Source organism: Ranitomeya imitator, chromosome 2 (assembly GCF_032444005.1).
Source record: "Ranitomeya imitator isolate aRanImi1 chromosome 2, aRanImi1.pri, whole genome shotgun sequence".
NCBI lineage: Eukaryota > Metazoa > Chordata > Amphibia > Anura > Dendrobatidae > Ranitomeya > Ranitomeya imitator.
In genome coordinates, this window is record NC_091283.1 from 654,492,753 (window position 1) to 654,513,110 (window position 20,358).

The 20,358-nt window shown below is 43.6% G+C and overlaps 1 protein-coding gene across 1 annotated transcript in view; it reads left to right on the top strand.

Moving 5' to 3' along the window:
* Positions 1–20,062, top strand: part of LOC138667067 (zinc finger protein 182-like) — a 117,097-nt gene extending 97,035 nt beyond the window's left edge. The window contains exon 7 of the mRNA XM_069755326.1: positions 17,372–20,062. Coding sequence (XP_069611427.1) covers positions 17,372–18,939 — 1,568 coding nt within the window. The 3' untranslated portion in view covers positions 18,940–20,062. The remainder of the gene's footprint in view (positions 1–17,371) is intronic.
* The last annotated feature ends 296 nt before the right edge of the window (positions 20,063–20,358 follow it).

Genomic DNA, 20,358 nt, shown 5'->3' on the forward strand with positions numbered 1-20,358 from the left:
CTATGTCTGTGCGAAGGGAGGAACGAAAGGGGTAGTCTCGGATATTTATAGGGATTTGTTATATACCTTTCTTAATAGATTCCCTATTAAGGCAAAAGAGAAATGAGACGAAGAGTTGGGAAGGATAGAGGAGGATATCATGGAGTATATTCCCCAATTATCATTGAAGAAGTTGTCCACTACTATAACTTTTTTTTTTTCATAAATCTTGCTATTATGTGCCACTGAAAATATCCACTGTGTTTATTTTAGCAATATTACCTTTTATTGTGCTGTAGCAGCACATCCTCAGTGCTGGATCCAGCTCTCATGGGGTTAATCGACAACTTCCTTTCTCCTGAGTTACTGTGCTCTAATACTACAAGTTCCATGATGCTTTGCACAGACTTCTAAGCCTGAACCTACCACACCCACTCCAAAACACACCCAAACCTCTCCCTCCTCTATCTTCAAAAAGATTTGTTAGGGCAAGTTAGGTTAGGCTATGGGTTAAACTAGATGGACTTAAAGTCTTCCTTCAACCTTAATAACTATGTAACTATGTAACTATGTCATTTCTGTCCAACCTCCTCTTTTACATTTGTCCAACTCTATTACACACATATAGGTAGATAGAAAGATAGATGGAATTAGATAGATAGATGGAATTAGATAGATAGATGGATGGAATTAGATAGATAGATGGAATTAGATAGATAGATATGGGATAGATAGATATTGGATAGATAGATAGATAGATATATCTATGTCTATTTCCATAGTTATGTCCATATCCATGTTTCTAAACCCCTTTTTTGTTTTCTTTTATTGCTCCGCTTCTTTCGAGAGCCATAATTTTTCCATCAATATGGCCATGTGAGGGCTTGTCTTTTGCGGAACAAGGTCTACTTTTGAACGACACCATTGGTTTTACCATGTCGTGTAACTGAAAATGTGAAAAAAATTCAAAGTGCAATGAAATTGCAAAAAAAGTGCAATCCCACACTTGTTTTCTGCTTGGCTTTTTTGCTAGGTTCACTAAATGCTAAGGCTGTGTACACACGTCGCAGATTTGATTGCAGATCCGCAGCATTTTTTGCCGCATGGAATTGCATCAAATCCGCAGTGTAGTGCACAACCAATGTAAGTCTATGGGAGCCGCAGACTTGTTGTGCACATGCTGCGGAAAATGCCGCACCGAAACACAGCTTTTTTTCCCGCAGCATGTCACTTGTTTTGTGCGAAACTGCTGCGTTTCTGCACTCATAGACTTGCATTGAGTCAGGCACATCCGCAGCAAAACCACAGATGTAAAAAAGATCTGCAGTTTTGCTGTGGATGTGGGTCCGAGAAACCCTGCAGTTCGGGAGGAGGGAAGTGTGTGCGCGGTGACTGTGTGCGTGTATGTGTGTGCGGGCTGTTCAGGTGTGTGTGGGACTGTTTGGGTGTGTGCAGTACTGTTTGGGTGTGTGCGGGGCTGTCAGGGTGTGTGCGAGTCTGTGCGGGGGTTCTTTGTTGGTGTGTGTGCAGGCATCATCCGATGGGACTACAAGTATGCAGCATCCAATCTGCAGCTAATCCGGATTTAATCCGGACAGTGGACGCGCACCCTACACTATCCATACATCTATCAATAGATATATCTATCCATAGGTATATCTATCCAGATATATCTATAGATAGATATATGAATAGATAGATGTATGCATCTATAGATCTATCTATATGTAGATCTGTCTATCCATCTCAACCATCTATCTATCTGTCTATCTGTGTGTGTAATGGAGTGTGGGTTGGACAAATGTAAAAGAGGATGTTGGCCAATAATGACATCACAAATCTTTTTTTTTTTTTGTTCAATAATACATCTTTATTAGCTTTCAAAAACGCATACAAAAAAGCATTAAGAAAACGCACAAAAACGCATAAAAAATCTGCACCAAAAACTGCATAAAAAAACATATCAAAACCGCACAAAAACACATCAAAACTGCACCAAAAGCTGAATCAAAAATGCAGCAAAACTGTACCAAAAGCTGAATCAAAAACGCATAAAAAAAAACTGCACCAAAAAAACGCATCAAAACCGTGCAAAAAAATTCACAAAAACGCATCAAAACTGCACCAAAACTGAATCAAAACTGCACCAAAAAAACACATCAAAACCGTGCAAAAACTGCATAAAAACCGCACCAAAAACTACATCAAATACACGCAAAAAACAAACCAAAACACAAAACCGCCAAAAAGCTGCGTCAAAAACGCATCAAAACTGCACCAAAAACTGAATCAAAACCGCACAAAAACATCACCAAAAACGCTTCAAAACCATGCAAAAAACATACCCAAAGCTGCATAAAAACCGATACCAAAAACAGCATCAAAAACGCATCAAAACCGTGCAAGAAAATGCGCAAAAACGCATCAAAACTGCACCAAAAGCTGAATCAAAAACGCATCAAAACTGCACCAAAAAACGCATCAAAACCGTGCAAAAAAACTCACCAAAAACTGCATAAAAACCGCACCAAAAACTACATTAAATACACGCAAAAAAAAACTAACCAAAACCGCAAAAAAACTGCATCAAAAACTTCACCAAAAAACGCATCAAAACCGTGCAAAAAATGCACAAAAACGCATCAAAACTGCACCAAAAGCTGAATCAAAAATGCGTCAAAACCGCCCAAAAACTGCATCAAAAACATATCAAGACCTTGCAAAAAACGCGCAACAACGCATCAAAAATGCAGCTGCCAGGAGATGCAAATTTTGTGCAGAAAATTCTGCACCCAATTCTGCAACGTGTGCACACAGCCTAAAACTGACCTGCCATTATGATTCTCCAGGTGATTACGAGTTCATAGATACCAAACATGTGTAGGTTATTTTTTATCTAAGTGGTGAAAAAAATTCCACACTTTGCTAAAAAAATAAATACAATAATTGCGCCATTTTCCGATATCCGTAGCGTCTATATTTTCTGAGATATCTGGTTGGCTAACTTTTTTAGTGATACCACTTTTGTGCAGATACGTTCTTTTGATCGCCCGTTATTGCATTTGAATGCAATGTCGCGGCGACAAAAAAAACATAATTTTTTATTTTTTTTCTCGCTACGCCGTTTAGCGATTAGGCGCCTGGCGCCAGCATATCACGGCGCCGCCCTACCGCACCACCCGGTGCCAGCACATCACGGCGCAACTCTACCGCACCGCCCGGCGCCGGCACATCACGGCGCAGCCCCACCGCTCTGCCCGGCGCTGGCACATCACGGCGCAGCCCTATAGCACCGCCCGGCACCAGAACGCAGACCCCCTGCGCCCGCCAATCACATCGTACACATCCCTGTCTAGCCCTGCCCACCCCCAGCACAGCCCTGCAGCCCCCAGCACCGCCCACAGCCCAGTCACTCTTGATGAGTGACCGCTGTCTGTGGAGGCTAGTCACGCCTGCTCATGACGTCACGTCAATTTCCAGAGTCTGGAAATTGACATGATGTCGGTGGAAGTTAGCGGCGGCTGCAGCCTGGGGGTCACGTGACCCAGACCCAGCCTCCTCCATAGCGCCGCTCACAGGCGAAAACGGCAACAGAAGGTATTTACAAAATTCATTAGGGGGATACATTGGGGGGTTAATTGAAAGTAGTGGACAACCCCTTTAAGTGAGCTGGGTAGACTTTCGCAAATATATGTGCTTCTCAGAGTATATAGAACTCCAGATAGACTATATAAGACAGGGCTGAGACAGACTTCCGAGTGTCCTAGGTGCCAGTCCGAGGGGTCAGGGATTCTACACATGTTATGGCAATGTACGAGATTGAATTCATATTGTTTGGAGGTGGGAGAAGCAGCTGGGAAATCGTATGGCTGTGCAATCGCAAACGATCCTGTGATATATATTTTGCGATATGTGGAAGAGATCCGAGTTCCAGATCATCATAAAGTTACCACAGCTAAATTATTGTATGTTACGCAAAAGCTAATTGCCAAGCACTGGTTGAGTGAGGTACCGCCGACTCTGCAGGAATTTTATAGACAGTCTGATATGGTTATTAATATGGAAAAGGGTATTTAACCCCTTCCCGACTTTTGACGCCACGTAGGCGTCATGAAAGTCGGTGCCATTCCGACCCATGACGCCTATGCGGCGTCATGGAAAGATCGCGTCCCTGCAGATCGGGTGAAAGGGTTAACTCCCATTTCACCCGATCTGCAGGGACAGGGGGAGTGGTAGTTTAGCCCAGGGGGGGTGGCTTCACCCCCTCGTGGCTACGATCGCTCTGATTGGCTGTTGAAAGTGAAACTGCCAATCAGAGCGATTTGTAATATTTCACCCATTATAACGGGTGAAATATTACAATCCAGCCATGGCCGATGCTGAAATATCATCGGCCATGGCTGGAAATACTAGTGTGCCCCCACCCCACCCCTCCGATCGCCCCCCCCACCCCCCCGATCTGGCCGGTACACTGCTCCGGCTCCCCTCCGTCCAGTGCTCCGCTCCCCCCCGTGCTCGTGTCCGCTCCCCCCGTGCTCCAATCACCCCCCCGTGCTCCAATCACCCCCCCTGCACTCCGATCCACCCCCCCCGTGCTCCGTTCCACCCCCCCGTGCTCCGTTCCAGCCCCCCCGTGCTCCGTTCCACGCCCCCCGCGCTCCGTTCCACCCCTCCCGCGCTCCGATTCCCCCCCCCGTGCTCCGATCCCCCCCCCCCGTGGTCCCCCCCCACCCTATCATACTTACCGATCCAGCCGTGGTCCCGTCCGTCTTCTCCCGGGCGCCGCCATCTTCCAAAATGGCGGGCGCATGCGCAGTGCGCCCGCCGAATCTGCCGGCCGGCAGATTCGTTCCAAAGTGCATTTTGATCACTGAGATATAATCTATCTCAGTGATCAAAATAAAAAAAATAATAAATGACCCCCCCCCTTTGTCACCCCCATAGGTAGGGACAATAAAAAAATAAAGAAATTTTTTTTTTTCCACTAATGTTAGAATAGGGTTAGGGGTAGGGTTAGGGTTAGGGGTAGGGTTAGGGTTAGGGGTAGGGTTAGGGGTAGGGGTAGGGTTAGGGTTAGGGGTAGGGTTAGGGGTAGGGTTAGGGGTAGGGTTAGGGGTAGGGTTAGGGCTAGGGTTAGGAATGTGCACACGTATTCTGGTCCTCTGCGGATTTTTCCGCTGCGGATTTGATAAATCCGCAGTGCTAAACCGCTGCGGATTTATGGCGGATTTACCGCTTTTTTTTCTGCGCATTTCACTGCGGTTTTACAATTGCGATTTTCTATTGGAGCAGATGTAAAACCGCTGCGGAATCCGCACAAAGAAGTGACATGCTGCGGAATGTAAACCGCTGCGTTTCCGTGCAGTTTTTCCGCAGCATGTGTACAGCGATTTTTGTTTCCCATAGGTTTACATTGAACTGTACACTCATGGGAAACTGCTGCGGATCCGCAGCGTTTTCCGCAGCGTGTGCACATACCTTTAGAATTAGGCTATGTGCACACGGTGCGGATTTGGCTGCGGATCCGCAGCAGTGTTCCATCAGGTTTACAGTACCATGTAAACATATGAAAAACCAAATCCGCTGTGCCCATGGTGCGGAAAATACCGCGCGGGAACGCTGCGTTGTATTTTCCGCAGCATGTCAATTCTTTGTGCGGATTCCGCAGCGTTTTACACCTGTTCCTCAATAGGAATCCGCAGGTGAAATCCGCACAAAAAACACTGGAAATCCGCGGAAAATCCGCAGGTAAAACACAGTGCCTTTTACCCGCAGATTTTTCAAAAATGGTGCGGAAATATCTCACACGAATCCGCAACGTGGGCACATAGCCTTAGGGTTGTGGTTAGGGTTAGGGGTGTGTTGGGGTTAGTGTTGTGGTTAGGGGTGTGTTGGGGTTAGTGTTGTGGTTAGGGGTGTGTTGCGGTTAGGGTTGTGATTAGGGTTATGGCTACAGTTGGGATTAGGGTTAGGGGTGTGTTGGGGTTAGTGTTGGAGGTAGAATTGAGGGGTTACCACTGTTTAGGCACATCAGGGGTCTCCAAACGCAACATGGCGCCACCATTGATTCCAGCCAATCTCGTATTCAAAAAGTCAAATGGTGCTCCCTCACTTCCGAGCCCTGACGTGTGCCCAAACAGTGGTTTACCCCCACATATGGGGTACCAGCATACTCAGGACAAACTGCGCAACAATTACTGGGGTCCAATTTCTCCTGTTACCCTTGTGAATCTAAAAAAATGCTTGCTAAAACATAATTTTTGAGGAAAGAAAAATGATTTTTTATTTTCACGGCTCTGCGTTGTAAACGTCTGTGAAGCACTTGGGGGTTCAAAGTGCTCACCACATATCTAGATAAGTTCCTTGGGGGGTCTAGTTTCTAAAATGGGGTCACTTGTGGGGGGTCTCTACTGTTTAGGCACACCAGGGGCTCTGCAAACGCAACGTGACACCCGCAGACCATTCCATCAAAGTCTGCATTTCAAAAGTCACTACTTCCCTTCTGAGCCCCGACGTGTGCCCAAACAGTGGTTTACCCCCACATATGGGGTATCAGCGTACTCAGGAGAAACTGGACAACAACTTTTGGGGTCCAATTTCTCCTGTAACCCTTGGGAAAATAAAAAATTCTGGGCTAAATAATTATTTTTGAGGAAAGAAAACGTATTTATTATTTTCACGGCTCTGCATTATAAACTTCTATGAAGCACTTGGGGGTTCAAAGTGCTCACCACACATCTAGATAAGTTCCTTTCAGGGTCTAGTTTCCAAAATGGGGTCACTTGTGGGGGGTTTCTACTGTTTAGGCACATCAGGGGCTCTGCAAACGCAACGTGACGCCCGCAGAGCATTCCATCAAAGTCTGCATTTCAAAACGTCACTACTTCAATTCCAAGCCCCGGCATGTGCCCAAACAGTAGTTTACCCCCACATATGGGGTATCACCGTACTCAGGAGAAACTGGACAACAACTTTTGGGGTCAAATTTCTCCTGTTACCCTTGGGAAAATTAAAAAATTCTGGGCTAAATAATTATTTTTGAGGAAAGAAAACGTATTTATTATTTTCACGGCTCTGCATTATAAACTTCTATGAAGCACTTGGGGGTTCAAAGTGCTCACCACACATCTAGATTAGTTCCTTTGGGGGTCTAGTTTCCAAAATGGTGTCATTTCTGGGGGATCTCCAATGTTTAAGCACACAGGGGCTCTCCAAACGTGACATGGTGTCCGCTAATGATTGGAGCTAATTTTCCATTTAAAAAGCCAAATGGCGTGCCATCCCTTCCGAGCCCTGCCGTGCGCCCAAACAGTGGTTTACCCCCACATATGGGGTATCAGCGTACTCAGGACAAACTGGACAACAATATTTGGGGTCCAATTTCTCCCATTATCCTTGGCAAAATAGGAAATTCCAGGCTAAAAAATCATTTTTGAGGAAAGAAAAATTATTTTTTATTTTCATGGCTCTGCGTTATAAACTTCTGTGAAGCACCTGGGGGTTTAAAGTGCTCAATATGCATCTAGATAAGTTCCTTGGGGGGTCTAGTTTCCAAAATGGGGTCACTTGTGGGGGAGCTCCAATGTTTAGGCACACAGGGGGCTCTCCAAACGCGACATGGTGTCCGCTAACAATTGGAGCTAATTTTCCATTCAAAAAGTCAAATGGCGCGCCTTCCCTTCCGAGCCCTGCCGTGTGCCCAAACAGTGGTTTACCCCCACATATGAGGTATCGGCGTACTCGGGAGAAATTGCCCAACAAATTTTATGATCCATTTTATCCTACTGCCCATGTGAAAATGAAAAAATTGAGGCGAAAATAATTTTTTTGTGAAAAAAAAGTACTTTTTCATTTTTACAGATCAATTTGTGAAGCACCTGAGGGTTTAAAGTGCTCACTAGGCATCTAAATAAGTTCCTTGGGGGGTCTAGTTTCCAAAATGGGGTCACTTGTGGGGGAGCGCCAATGTTTAGGCACACAGGAGCTATCCAAACGCGACATGGTGTCCGCTAACGATGGAAATAATTTTTCATTCAAAAAGTCAAATGGCGCTCCTTCCCTTCCGAGCCTTACCATGTGCCCAAACAGTGGTTTACCCCCACATGTGAGGTATTGGTGTACTCAGGAGAAATTGCCCAACACATTTTAGGATCCATTTTATCCTGTTGCCCATGTGAAAATGAAAAAATTGAGGCTAAAAGAATTTTTTTGTGAAAAAAAAGTACTTTTTCATTTTTACGGATCAATTTGTGAAGCACCTGGGGGTTCAAAGTGCTCACTATGCATCTAGATAAGTTCCTTGGGGCGTCTAGTTTCCAAAATGGGGTCATTTGTGGGGGAGCTCCAATTTTTAGGCACACGGGGGCTCTCCAAACGTGACATGGTGTCCGCTAAAGAGTGGAGCCAATTTTTGATTCAAAAAGTCAAATGGCGCTCCTTCCCTTCCAAGCCCTGCTGTGCGCCCAAACAGTGGTTTACCCCCACATATGAGGTATCAGCGTACTCAGGACAAATTGGACAACAACTTTCGTGGTTCAGTTTCTCCTTTTACCATTGGGAAAATAAAAAAATTGTTGCTAAAAGATAATTTTTGTGACTAAAAAGTTAAATGTTCATTTTTTCCTTCCATGTTGCTTCTGCTGCTGTGAAGCACCTGAAGGGTTAATAAACTTCTTGAATGTGGTTTTGAGTACCTTGAGGGGTGCAGTTTTTAGAATGGTGTCACTTTTGGGTATTTTCAGCCATATAGACCCCTCAAACTGACTTCAAATGTGAGGTGGTCCCTAAAAAAAATGGTTTTGTAAATTTCGTTGTAAAAATGACAAATCGCTGGTCAAATTTTAACCCTTATAACTTCCTAACAAAAAAAAATTTTGTTTCCAAAATTGTGCTGATGTAAAGTAAACATGTGGGAAATGTTATTTATTAACTATTTTGTGTCACATATCTCTCTGGTTTAACAGAATAAAAATTCAAAATGTGAAAATTGCGAAATTTTCAAAATTTTCGCCAAATTTCCGTGTTTATCACAAATAAATGCAGAATTTATTGACCTAAATTTACCACTAACATGAAGCCCAATATGTCACGAAAAAACAATCTCAGAACCGCTAGGATCCGTTGAAGCGTTCCTGAGTTATTACCTCATAAAGGGACACTGGTCAGAATTGCAAAAAACGGCAAGGTCTTTAAGGTCAAAATAGGCTGGGTCTTGAAGGGGTTAAGAAAAAAGGAAAAGTATGAAAACTTTTGAAACACTTTGAATGGAGAGGAACTGATTCCAGTGGGATGTTGTTTTATTATGTAAGCAATGTATGCTATTGTCCTATTCTTGTTTATAGAGGCTTTAACCCCTTAGCGACCGCCGATACGCCTTTTAACGGCGGCCGCTAAGGGTACTTAAACCACAGCGCCGTTAATTAACGGCGCTGTGGAAAAAGTCCATAGCGCCCCCCAGAGGCCGATTTTCTCCGGGGTCTCGGCTGCCGAGGGTAGCCGAGACCCCAGAGAACATGATTCGGGGGGTTTTTAACCCACCCCGCATTTGCGATCGCCGGTAATTAACCGTTTACCGGCGATCGCAAATGAAAAAAACAAAAAAAAAAAAGCGATCTCTTTTTAATTTCTCTGTCCTCCGATGTGATCGCACATCGGAGGACAGAGAAAAGGGGTCCCAGGAGGCCCCCCAATACTCACCTAGCTCCCCCGATGCTCCTCGTGTCTCCCGGTGGGCGCCGCCATCTTCAAAATGGCGGGCGCATGCGCAGTGCGCCCGCCGGCCGGCACCGGGAGAATCTTTGGGGTCTCGGCTGCCGGGGGTAGCCGAGACCCCAAAGAGCACGATCGGGGTCGGTATTACCGACCCCTGTTTTGCGATCGCCGGTAATTAACTGTTTACCGGCGACCGCAAAAAAAAAAAAAAAAAAGTAAAGTGTAATTCTCTGTCCTCTGATGTGATCGCACATCAGAGGACAGAGAAATAGGGGGATTCGGGGACCCTAGCATACTCACCTAGGTCCCTGGATCCTCTTGCTGCTCCTCCTGGCCGCCGGCAGCAGAACATGGCGGACGCATGCCCAGTGCGCCCGCCATCTGTCTCCATCTGCCGGCCGGCAGGAGAACAGCAGTTGGGGCTAAAATTAGGGGTAGGGTTAGGGGTAGGGTTAGGGGTAGGGTTAGGGTTAGGTTAGGGGTAGGGTTAGGGGTAGGGTTAGGTTAGGGGTAGGGGTAGGGTTAGGTTAGGGGTAGGGTTAGGTTAGGGGTAGGGTTAGGGGTAGGGTTAGGTTAGGGTTAGGGGTAGGGTTAGGGGTAGGGTTAGGGTTAGGTTAGGGTTAGGTTAGGGGTAGGGTTGGGGGTAGGGTAGGGTTAGGGGTAGGGTTAGGTTAGGGTTAGGTTAGGGGTAGGGTTAGGGGTAGGGTTAGGTTAGGGGTAGGGTTAGGTTAGGGGTAGGGCTAGGGTTGGGGCTAAATTTAGGGTTAGGGTTGGGGCTAAATTTAGGGTTAGGGTTGGGGCTAAACTTAGGGTTAGGCTTCTTTCACACTTACGTCGGTACGGGGCCGTCGCAATGCGTCGGCCCGACATACCGACGCACGTGAAAATTGTGCACAACGTGGGCAGCAGCTGTAGTTTTTCAACACATCCGCTGCCCAATCTATGTCCTGGGAAGGAGGGGGCGGAGTTACGGCCACGCATGCGCGGTCAGAAATGGCGGATGCGACGTACAAAAAAAACGTTTCATTGAACGATTTTTTGTGCCGACGCTCCGCCAAAACACAACTGATCCAGTGCACGACGGACGCGACGTGTGGCCATCCGTCACGATCCGTCGGCAATACAAGTCTATGGGCAAAAAACGTATCCTGCGGGCACATTTGCAGGATCCGTTTCTTGTCCAAAACGACGGATTGCGACGGAATGCCAAACGACGCAAGTGTGAAAGTAGCCCTAGGGCTAGGGTTAGGGTTGGGGCTAAAGTTAGGGCTAGGGTTGGGGCTAAAGTTAGGGTTAGAGCTGGGATTAGGGATAGGGTTTGGATTAGGGTTCGTATTAGGGTTAGGGTTGGCATTAGGGTTACGCTTGGGATTAGGGTTAGGTTTGGGATTAGGGTTAAGGTTAGGGTTGTGATTAGGGGTGTATTGGGATTAGGGTTAGGTTTGAGGTTAGGGTTGAGATTAGGATTAGGGGTGTGTTGGATTTAGGGTTTTGATTAGGGTTATGGTTAGGGTTGACATTAGGGTTGTTTTGGGGTAAGGGTTGTGATTATGGTTAGGGTTAGTGATTAGGATTATGGATGAGGTTGGGATTAGGGTTAGGGGTGTGTTGGGGTTAGGGTTGGAGCTAGAATTGGGGGGTTTCCACTGTTTAGGTACATCAGGGGGTCTCCAAACACGACAGCCAATTTTGCGCTCAAAAAGTCAAATGGTGCTCCCTCCCTTCTGAGCTCTGCCGTGCGCCCAAACAGTGGGTTACCCCCACATATGGGGCATCAGCGTACTCGGGATAAATTGGACAACAACTTCTGGGGTCCAATTTCTCTTGTTACCCTTGTGAAAATAAAAACTTGGGGGCTACAATATCTTTTTTGTGGAAAAAAAAATATTTTTTATTTTCACGACTCTGCATTCTAAACTTCTGTGAAGCACTTGGGCATTCAAAGTTCTCACCACACATCTAGATAAGTTCCTTGGGGGGTCTAGTTTCCAAAATGGGGTCACTTGTGGAGGGTTTCTACTGGTTAGGTACATCAGGGGCTCTGCAAACGCAACATAATACCCGCAGACCATTCTATCAAAGTCTGCATTCCAAAACGGCGCTCCTTCCTTCCGAGCTCTGCCGTGCGCCCAAACAGTGGTTTACCCCCACATATGGGGTACCAGCATACTCAGGACAAATTGGACAACAACTTTTGGGGTCCAGTTTCTCTTGTTACCCTTGTGAAAATAAAAATTTGGTGTCTAAAAAATCTTTTTTGTGGAAAAAAAAAATATTTTTTATTTTCACGGCTCTGCATTATAAACTTCTGTGAAGCACTTGGGCATTCAAGGTTCTCAACACACATCTAGATAAGTTCCATGGGGGGTCTAGTTTCCAAAATGGGGTCACTTGTGGGGGATTTCTACTGTTTAGGCACATCAGGGGCTCTCCAAACGCGACATGGCGTCCGATCTCAATTCCAGCCAATTCTACATTGAAAAAGTAAAACGGCACTCCTTCTCTTCCAAGCTCTGCGGTGCGCCCAAACAGTGGTTTACCCCCACATATTGGGTATCAGCGTACTCAGGAGAAATTGCACAACAACTTTTGTGGTCTAATTTCTCCTGTTACCCTTGTGAAAATAAGAATTTGTGGGCAAAAAGATCATTTTTGTGTAAACAAAAGCGATTTTTTATTTTCACGGCTCTACGTTATAAACTTCTGTGAAGCACTTGGGGGTTCAAAGTGCTCACCACACATCTAGATAAGTTCCTTAAGGGGTCTAGTTTCCAAAATGGTGTCACTTGTGGGGAGTTTCCACTGTTTAGGCACATCAGGGGCTCTCTAAATGTGACATGGTGTCCGATCTCAATTCCAGCCAATTCTGCATTGAAAAAGTCAAACGGCGCTCCTTCACTTCTAAGTTCTGCGGTGCGCCCTAACAGTGGTTTACCCCCACATATGGGGTATTGGCGTATTCAGGAGAAATTGCATAACAAAATTTATGGTTACATTTCTGTTTTTACACTTGTGAAAATAAAAAAAATGGTTCTGAATTAAGATGTTTGCAAAAAAAAGTTAAATGTTCATTTTTTCCTTCCACATTGTTTCAGTTCCTGTGAAGCACGTAAAGGGTTAATAAACTTCTTGAATGTGGTTTTGAGAACCTTGAGGGGTGTAGTTTTTAGAATGGTGTCACACTTCATTATTTTCTATCATATAGACCCCTCAAAATGACTTCAAATGTGATGTGGTCCCTAAAAAAAAATGGTGTTGTAAAAATGAGAAATTGCTGGTCAACTTTTAACCCTTATAACTCCCTAACAAAAAAAAATTGTTTCCAAAATTGTGCTGATGTAAAGTAGACATGTGGGAAATGTTATTTATTAACTATTTTTTATGACATATCTCTCTGATTTAAGGGCATAAAAATACAAAGTTTGAAAACTGCAAAATTTTAAAAAATTTCGCCATATTTCCGTTTTTTTCATAAATAATCGCAAGTAATATCGAAGAAATGTTACCACTAACATGAAGTACAATATGTCACGAAAAAACAATCTCAGAATCAGCGGGATCCGTTGAAGCGTTCCAGAGTTATAACCTCATAAAGTGACAGTGGTCAGAATTGCAAAAATTGGCCTGGTCATTAAGTACCAAATTGGCTCTGTCACTAAGGGGTTAAGGGAGTGGAACTGGGGGATTGTTTCAAAATGTTTGTAAACATGTTGTGCATAGTTGTCAATTTTGAATATTGTTAATAAAAATTATCTGATTTAAAAAAAAAAAAAAAAGTAACATTTCCCACATGTCTACTTTACATCAGCACAATTTTGGAACCAACATTTTTTTTTTTGTTAGGGAGTTAGGCCATGTGCACACGCTGCGGATTCCGTTGCGGAATTTTCCGCAGCGGTTTTTATTAAATCCCCAGTGCAAAAAGTACTGCAGATTTATCGCGGTTTTTTGTGCGGTTTCCACTGCGGTTTTAGACACCGGATTTCCACTGCGGATTTTTAATATGGAGCAGGTGCCAAACCGCTGCAGATTCCGCACAAAGAATTGACATGCTGCGGAAAATAAACCGCAGCGTTTCCGCGCGTTTTTTTCCGCAGCATGTGCACAGCGGTTTTTGTTTTCCATAGGTTAACATTGTACTGTACACCACATGGAAAACTGCTGCGGATCCGCAGCGTCAAAACCGCTGCAGATCCGCAGCAAAAACCGCAACGTGTGCACATACCCTAATAAGGGTTAAAAGTTGACCAGCAAATTCTCATTTTTACGACACCATTTTTTTTTAGGGACCACATCACATTTGAAGTCACTTTGAGGGGTCTATAAACTACACCCCTCAAGGTGCTCAAAATTACATTCCAGAAGTTTATTAACCCTTCAGGTGTTTCACAGAAATTTCTAAAATGTTTAAAAAATAAATAAATAAACGTTTAACTTTTTTTCGCAATAAAATTAGTTCCGCTCCAATTTGTTTTATTTTCCCAAGGGTAACAGAAGAAATTGGACCCCAAAAGTTGTTGTGCAATTTGTCCTGAGTACGCTGATACCCCATATGTGGGGGTAAACCACTATTTGGGCACATGGCAGAGCTCGGATGGGAAGGAGCGCCGTTTGACACTTCAATGCAAAATTGACTGGAATTGAGATAGGACGCCATGTTGCGTTTGGAGAGCCCCTGATGTGCCTAAACAGTGGAAACCACCCCAATTCTAACTGAAATCCTAACCCAAACATACCCCTAATCCCAACCCTTAACCATAACCCTAGCCACACCCCTAACCTGAACATGCCCTTAACCCTAATCCCAACCACACCCCTAATCCCAACCACACCCCTAATCCCAACCATAACCCTAACCACACCCCTAACCCTAATCCCAACCCTAATCCCAACGGTAAATATCCAAACCCTAACTGTAGCCCCAACCCCAACTGTAGCCCTATCCCTAACTTTAGCCCCAACCCTAACCCTTACTTACTTTTGCATTTTACTGCAACGTTGTGGTGTCTGTTTTCACTGAATGCAGATTTTACTAAATGAATAGAGATTAAAAGAATAATTCGGGAGTAGAAAGAAACTGATGACTCTGGTACGATATATTACACAGTTGCTTATTCTCATGTGTATTATTTATATAGGGAATCCTAGCAGTAGCATCTGTTATAGTGCGGGCTGCAAAGGCTTGTATAGTAGTGATTATGGGAGATTTTAACTACTCAGATACTGACTTGGGTCATGGTTATGCTTCAACTGAAAAAGAGAACATTCTTCAGCTTGTTGCAGGGTACCTTTATGGACCAGTTCCTGTAAGACCCAAACAGACGATTTGATCATTTCTAACCATGCAGAGCTTGTTAGAAATGTTGACAAAATCTTGATAGCACTGATCACAATATTTTTTTCAATTTGCTTGGATGGGAGGGAAAAACCACTTGATTAGAGTTAAATTTCCCAGGTTGAAGGCAGCAGTACAGGTTACTGACTGGGAATATCTATTGTCAGATAGTGATAATGATTTAAATGATAATGGGAGCTCTTTACATCTATATTGGTCAGTTGGTCTGCAAAATGTATGACTGGTAACATTATAGCTAAAGCTTAAACCGCCCATGACTTATACCTACAGTGGGGAAAATAAGCATTTGATACACTGCCAATTTGCAAGTTTTCTCACCTACAAATAGGTCTGTAATTTTTATCGTAGCTACACTTCAATTGTGAGAGACGGAATCTAAAAATAAAGAAAGAGAAAATCACATAATTTCATAATTAAATTGCATTTTATTGCATGAAATAAGTATTTGATCACCTACCAACCAGCAACAATTCTGGCTCTCATAGACCGGTTAGTTTTCTTTAAGAAGCCTCCTACTCTGCACTCATTACCTGTATTAATTGCACTGTTTGAACTCTTTACCTGTATTGATACGTTCACATTTGCGTTGTTGGGCGCAGCGTCGTCGACGCAACCCACAATGCATGTACACAACGCAGCGTTTTTTGACGCATGCGTTGTCATAAACTAGTAAAGTTCTGGAACTTTGGCGGAGGAAAAACGCTACAAGTAGCGTAGTCCGCGCATTGTCTGGTGCGTCAAAATGATGCATGTGTCGTAAAACGCATTACATCGCATACCGGCGCATGTCCATGCGCCCCCCCATGTTAAAGATAGGGGCGCATGATGCATGTAGACCTGCAAAAGGCTGGGATGGGCCACAGGACAGTAGGCAAGCAGCTTAGTGAGAAGGCAAGAACTGTTGGCACAATTATTAGAAAATGGAAGAAACGCAAAATGACTGTCAACCTTCCTCGGCCTGTATCTCCATGCAAAATCTCGCCTCATGGGGTAAGGATAATTCTTACAAAGGTCAGGAATTAGCCCAGGAGTACATGGGAGGATTTGGTCAATGACCTGAAGAGAGCTGGGACCAAAGTCTCAAACATTATCGTTAGTAACACACTTCATGGATTAAAATCCTGCAGGGCACGTAAGGTCCCCCTGGTCACACCAGCACATGTCCAGGCTTGTTTGAAGTTTGCCAGTGACCATCTGGATGATCCAGAGGAGGTATGGGAGAATGTCATGTGGTCAGATGAGGCTAAAATAAAATGTTTTAGGGCATCTCCACTCGCTGTGTTTGGAGGAGGAAGAAGGAGTATAACTTGGCAGAGCACCCTTCATATCAGTCTAATGGCTCATTCAAATGTCAGTTTTTCCTGTATGAGTGGCATTATTTATTATTATTATTATACATTTTTATAGCGCCATTTATTCCATGGCGCTTTACATGTGAATACGGGGCAAATATAGACAAATCCATAGACAATCCGTTTTTCACAGATGGCACTCATACCTATGATAGTCTGTGTACTAGTTCACGTCAGATTTTTTTACTCGTACCGATTGGTAAGCACAAAAGTACTGAGACTTGTTCGATATTGATCAGAACGTTGTACCAAACTCGCCAATAAAGTCTATGGATCTGGGAAAAATCAAGCAGCACTCTGATACCCTGTGCTGTCCATTTTTCACAATCTGTTTGAAGCTTGAGAAACTCCATCACTTTATTTTCATTCGAGAAAAATATGAAAACAATCACTGAGGTCTGAATAAGCCCTAAGGCTGTTTTTTAATTATTACGGGATCCTACCTGCCGTTTTGAGTTGTAGACTTTTAGCTCAGAAATATTCTAGTATGTCTAAAAAAAGATTAAATAAAGGTTAGGGTACTATCAAACACGAGTATGTCTGGTCATTGCTTGAGGGCACCAATGAATTGGCCAATTTGTGCACCAAGTACCTACTTTCTAGAAGTAAACTTGATATAGCAACAATTACGGTAATTTTACATGTGTTATATTCCGTTTTTGCACTTTTTGATACAGTAGTAATCTAAAATAATGAAATGTTACTATTGTTATTGGCTGTGAAAGGGTTTTTTGGTAGGTTAGAAATGTGCTCTGATGTACTGTTATAATTCTAGAAATTGTAACAAATGAAATAGAGAAGTTATCTTAATTTACTTATCTAAATTGTTGAAATTTCTTTTTATACATGATTTAGTCATTATATATGCAACTTCATGTTGGAACTTCTTAGATTATTATAATATTAAAATAACATTTTTATTTTTTTCATTTTTGTTTTACAAATGATTAAATAAAGCCTGTTTTATTTCCAGATTCTCTTTTATCTCCAGATTATGAAGTAAAATATAATAGTTCCAAGGATTATCATGGAGAACGTTCCACAACACTTATTACCCATATTCCATTAGTTCTTCACCATGATCTATCTTTGGATCCTGCTAATGACATGGAACATTCATGTGGTCAAGCACAGATTTTTAAACAAAGTACAGAAGATACAGGGAATAACATATTTTCATGTTCTGAATGTGGAAAACACTTTAAAAAGAAATGTATTCTTTCTATGCATGAAAGAATTCATAGAGATGAGAGGCCATTTTCTTGTTCGGAATGTGGGAAAAGTTTTAAAAGAAAATCAAGTGTTACTGAACATCAGGTAACCCACACACAGGAGAGGCCATTCCCATGTCCAAAATGTGGTAAACAATTTAAAAAGAAATCTGTTCTATCTATGCACGAAAGAATTCATAGAGATGAGAGGCCATTTTCATGTTTGGAATGTGGTAAAACTTTTCGACAAAGGCCAGCTCTTTTTAAACATCAAAGAAGGCACAGAAAGGTAGAGCCATTTTCATGTTCAGAATGTGAAAGAAGCTTTCAACAAAAATCAGATCTCATTGCACATCAAAGAACTCACACAGGGGAGAAGCCATTTTCATGCTTGGAGTGTGGGAAAAGATTTCGACAGAGAGCATATCTTGTTACACATCAGCGATCCCACACAGGGGATAAGCCATATTCATGTTCTGAATGTGGAAAATGTTTTATACAGAAATCAATCCTTATCTTACATCAGAAATCCCACACAGGTGAGAAGCCATTTTCATGCTCTGAATGTGGGAAAGGTTTTATGCAGAGATCAGCCCTTGCTATGCATCAGAGAATTCACACAGGGGAGAAGCCATTTTCTTGTTCAGAATGTGGAAAATGTTTTCGTCATAAATCAGATTTCATTGTACATGAAAGAAGGCACAAAAAGGAGGAGCCATTTTCATGTCCAGAATGTGAAAAAGGTTTTCAACAGAAATCAGATCTCATTGTACATCAGAGAACTCATACAGGGGAGAAGCCATATTCCTGTTCTGAATGTGATAAATGCTTTACCCAGAAATCATCTCTTTTTGCACATCAGAGAACTCACACTGGGGAGAAGCCATTTACATGTTCTGAATGTGGGAAATGTTTTATGCAAAAATCAGTGCTTGTTATGCATCAGAAAATTCACACAGGAGAAAAACCATTTTCGTGTTCAGAGTGTGGGAAGAATTTTCGTCAGAAATCCGATCTCTTTGTACATCAAAAAAGACACCGAAAGGAGGAGCCATTTTCATGTCGGGAATGTGATAGAGGTTTTCTACAGAAATCAGCTCTCATTGTACATCAAAGAACTCACACAGGGGAGAAACCATATTTATGTGCCGAATGTGGGAAATGTTTTTCACAGAGATCATCTCTTGGTAGACATAAGCTAATCCATACAGGGGAGAAACCATTTTCATGTTCAGAATGTGGGAAATGCTATAGCCATAAATCAGCAGTTGTTCAGCATAGGAAGCGAAGCCATTTTCAGACTGTAATAAATGTTTTATCTCAAGTGTAATGTGTGAGATAGCGCTCCCCGAGTGCATTGGGGGACACTCGCATAGCCACGGGATTAAAGCACACAGTAACGTTTTCTCACGAAACAGTCTATTCCAGTTTATTTAGACTCCTAAACCGCTGTAGGCCATGTTACACATCACAGACCTCACAAAGTTCATAGCACTTCATAATTATACAGCTTTGACTCAGATACTTCATAGCACGACATTAGATTGCAGTCTCTAAACATGTTGGACCTTACTCCATCCAGTTACCAAGGGTGACCGCACAGTTCATTAACTGACCCTTGTCAGTGCACACAGTTCCCCAATTCTGGGTTACCTTCCTGGAGCTCCTGCTCCACACGCTGACTCCTTGTCAGTCCTCTCTCCTGGGGAAACTGTCTTACTGGGATTACCGTACTTGTGACCAGGGCACTCACGACAGTCCAGACCCGCAGAAAGAATGGTAGTTTCCCCAACACAGTGCCGTCACAGACCCTGCACATACAACCTCTCCATGTGCTCTTCAGGAAGTTCCCTCCTAGGACCTTCCAACACACAGGCCTGTCTAGTCTCACAGGACCTTAGAACACAGACCATTCAGGTCCATACACTCTCCACAGACCATGTGACCCAAACCCTGGTCACATTATGTAGCTGTAACCACCTCCATAGGTGGCAGGTGTGTATGGTTAGTCAGACCCGCCCAGCTCTCCGTCTAACCCTGTAAGCCTCCCTTTAAGTAAACAAACACAAGGCTCGTAGGACTACAGGTCCCAGAGCAACATTACTGGCTTACAGTGCAGAGCAAATTCTCTGCGACACATACCAGCCATTCACAATGACGCTGTTCACGGTCTCACTATCACCATTACGCCTGCGACGGCCATGCATTCCCATGCATTCCCACGCCTCCGTGCGTATTCTGAGAACACACAACGCCCTCTAGGTGCAAACAGGGGTCACTGCCTCACATATGCTATAGGAAAGTTAAAAAAATATAAATTAGAAATCTTTTCTTTTGAGCTTGACATTTTATCCTCATATTATACTATAGGCATGAGGCAGAGGTTAGCAAAAGAGATTTATATTCATAGCCATTAAAGGGACTCTGTCACCTGAATTTGGAGGGAAGAATCTTCAGCCATAGGGGCGGGGTTTTCGGGTGTTTGATTCACCCTTTTCTTACCCACTGGCTGCATGCTGGCTGCAATATTGGATTGAAGTTCATTCTCTGTCTTCCGTAGTACATGCCTGCACAAGGTGCAATCTTGCCTTGCGCAGGCGTGTACTATGGAGGACAGAGAATGAACTTCAATCCAATATTGCAGCCAACATGCAGCCGGCGGGTAAGGAAAGGGTGAATCAAACACCCGAAAACCCCGCCCCTATGGCTGAAGATTGTTCCCTCCAAATTCAGGTGACAGAGTGCCTTT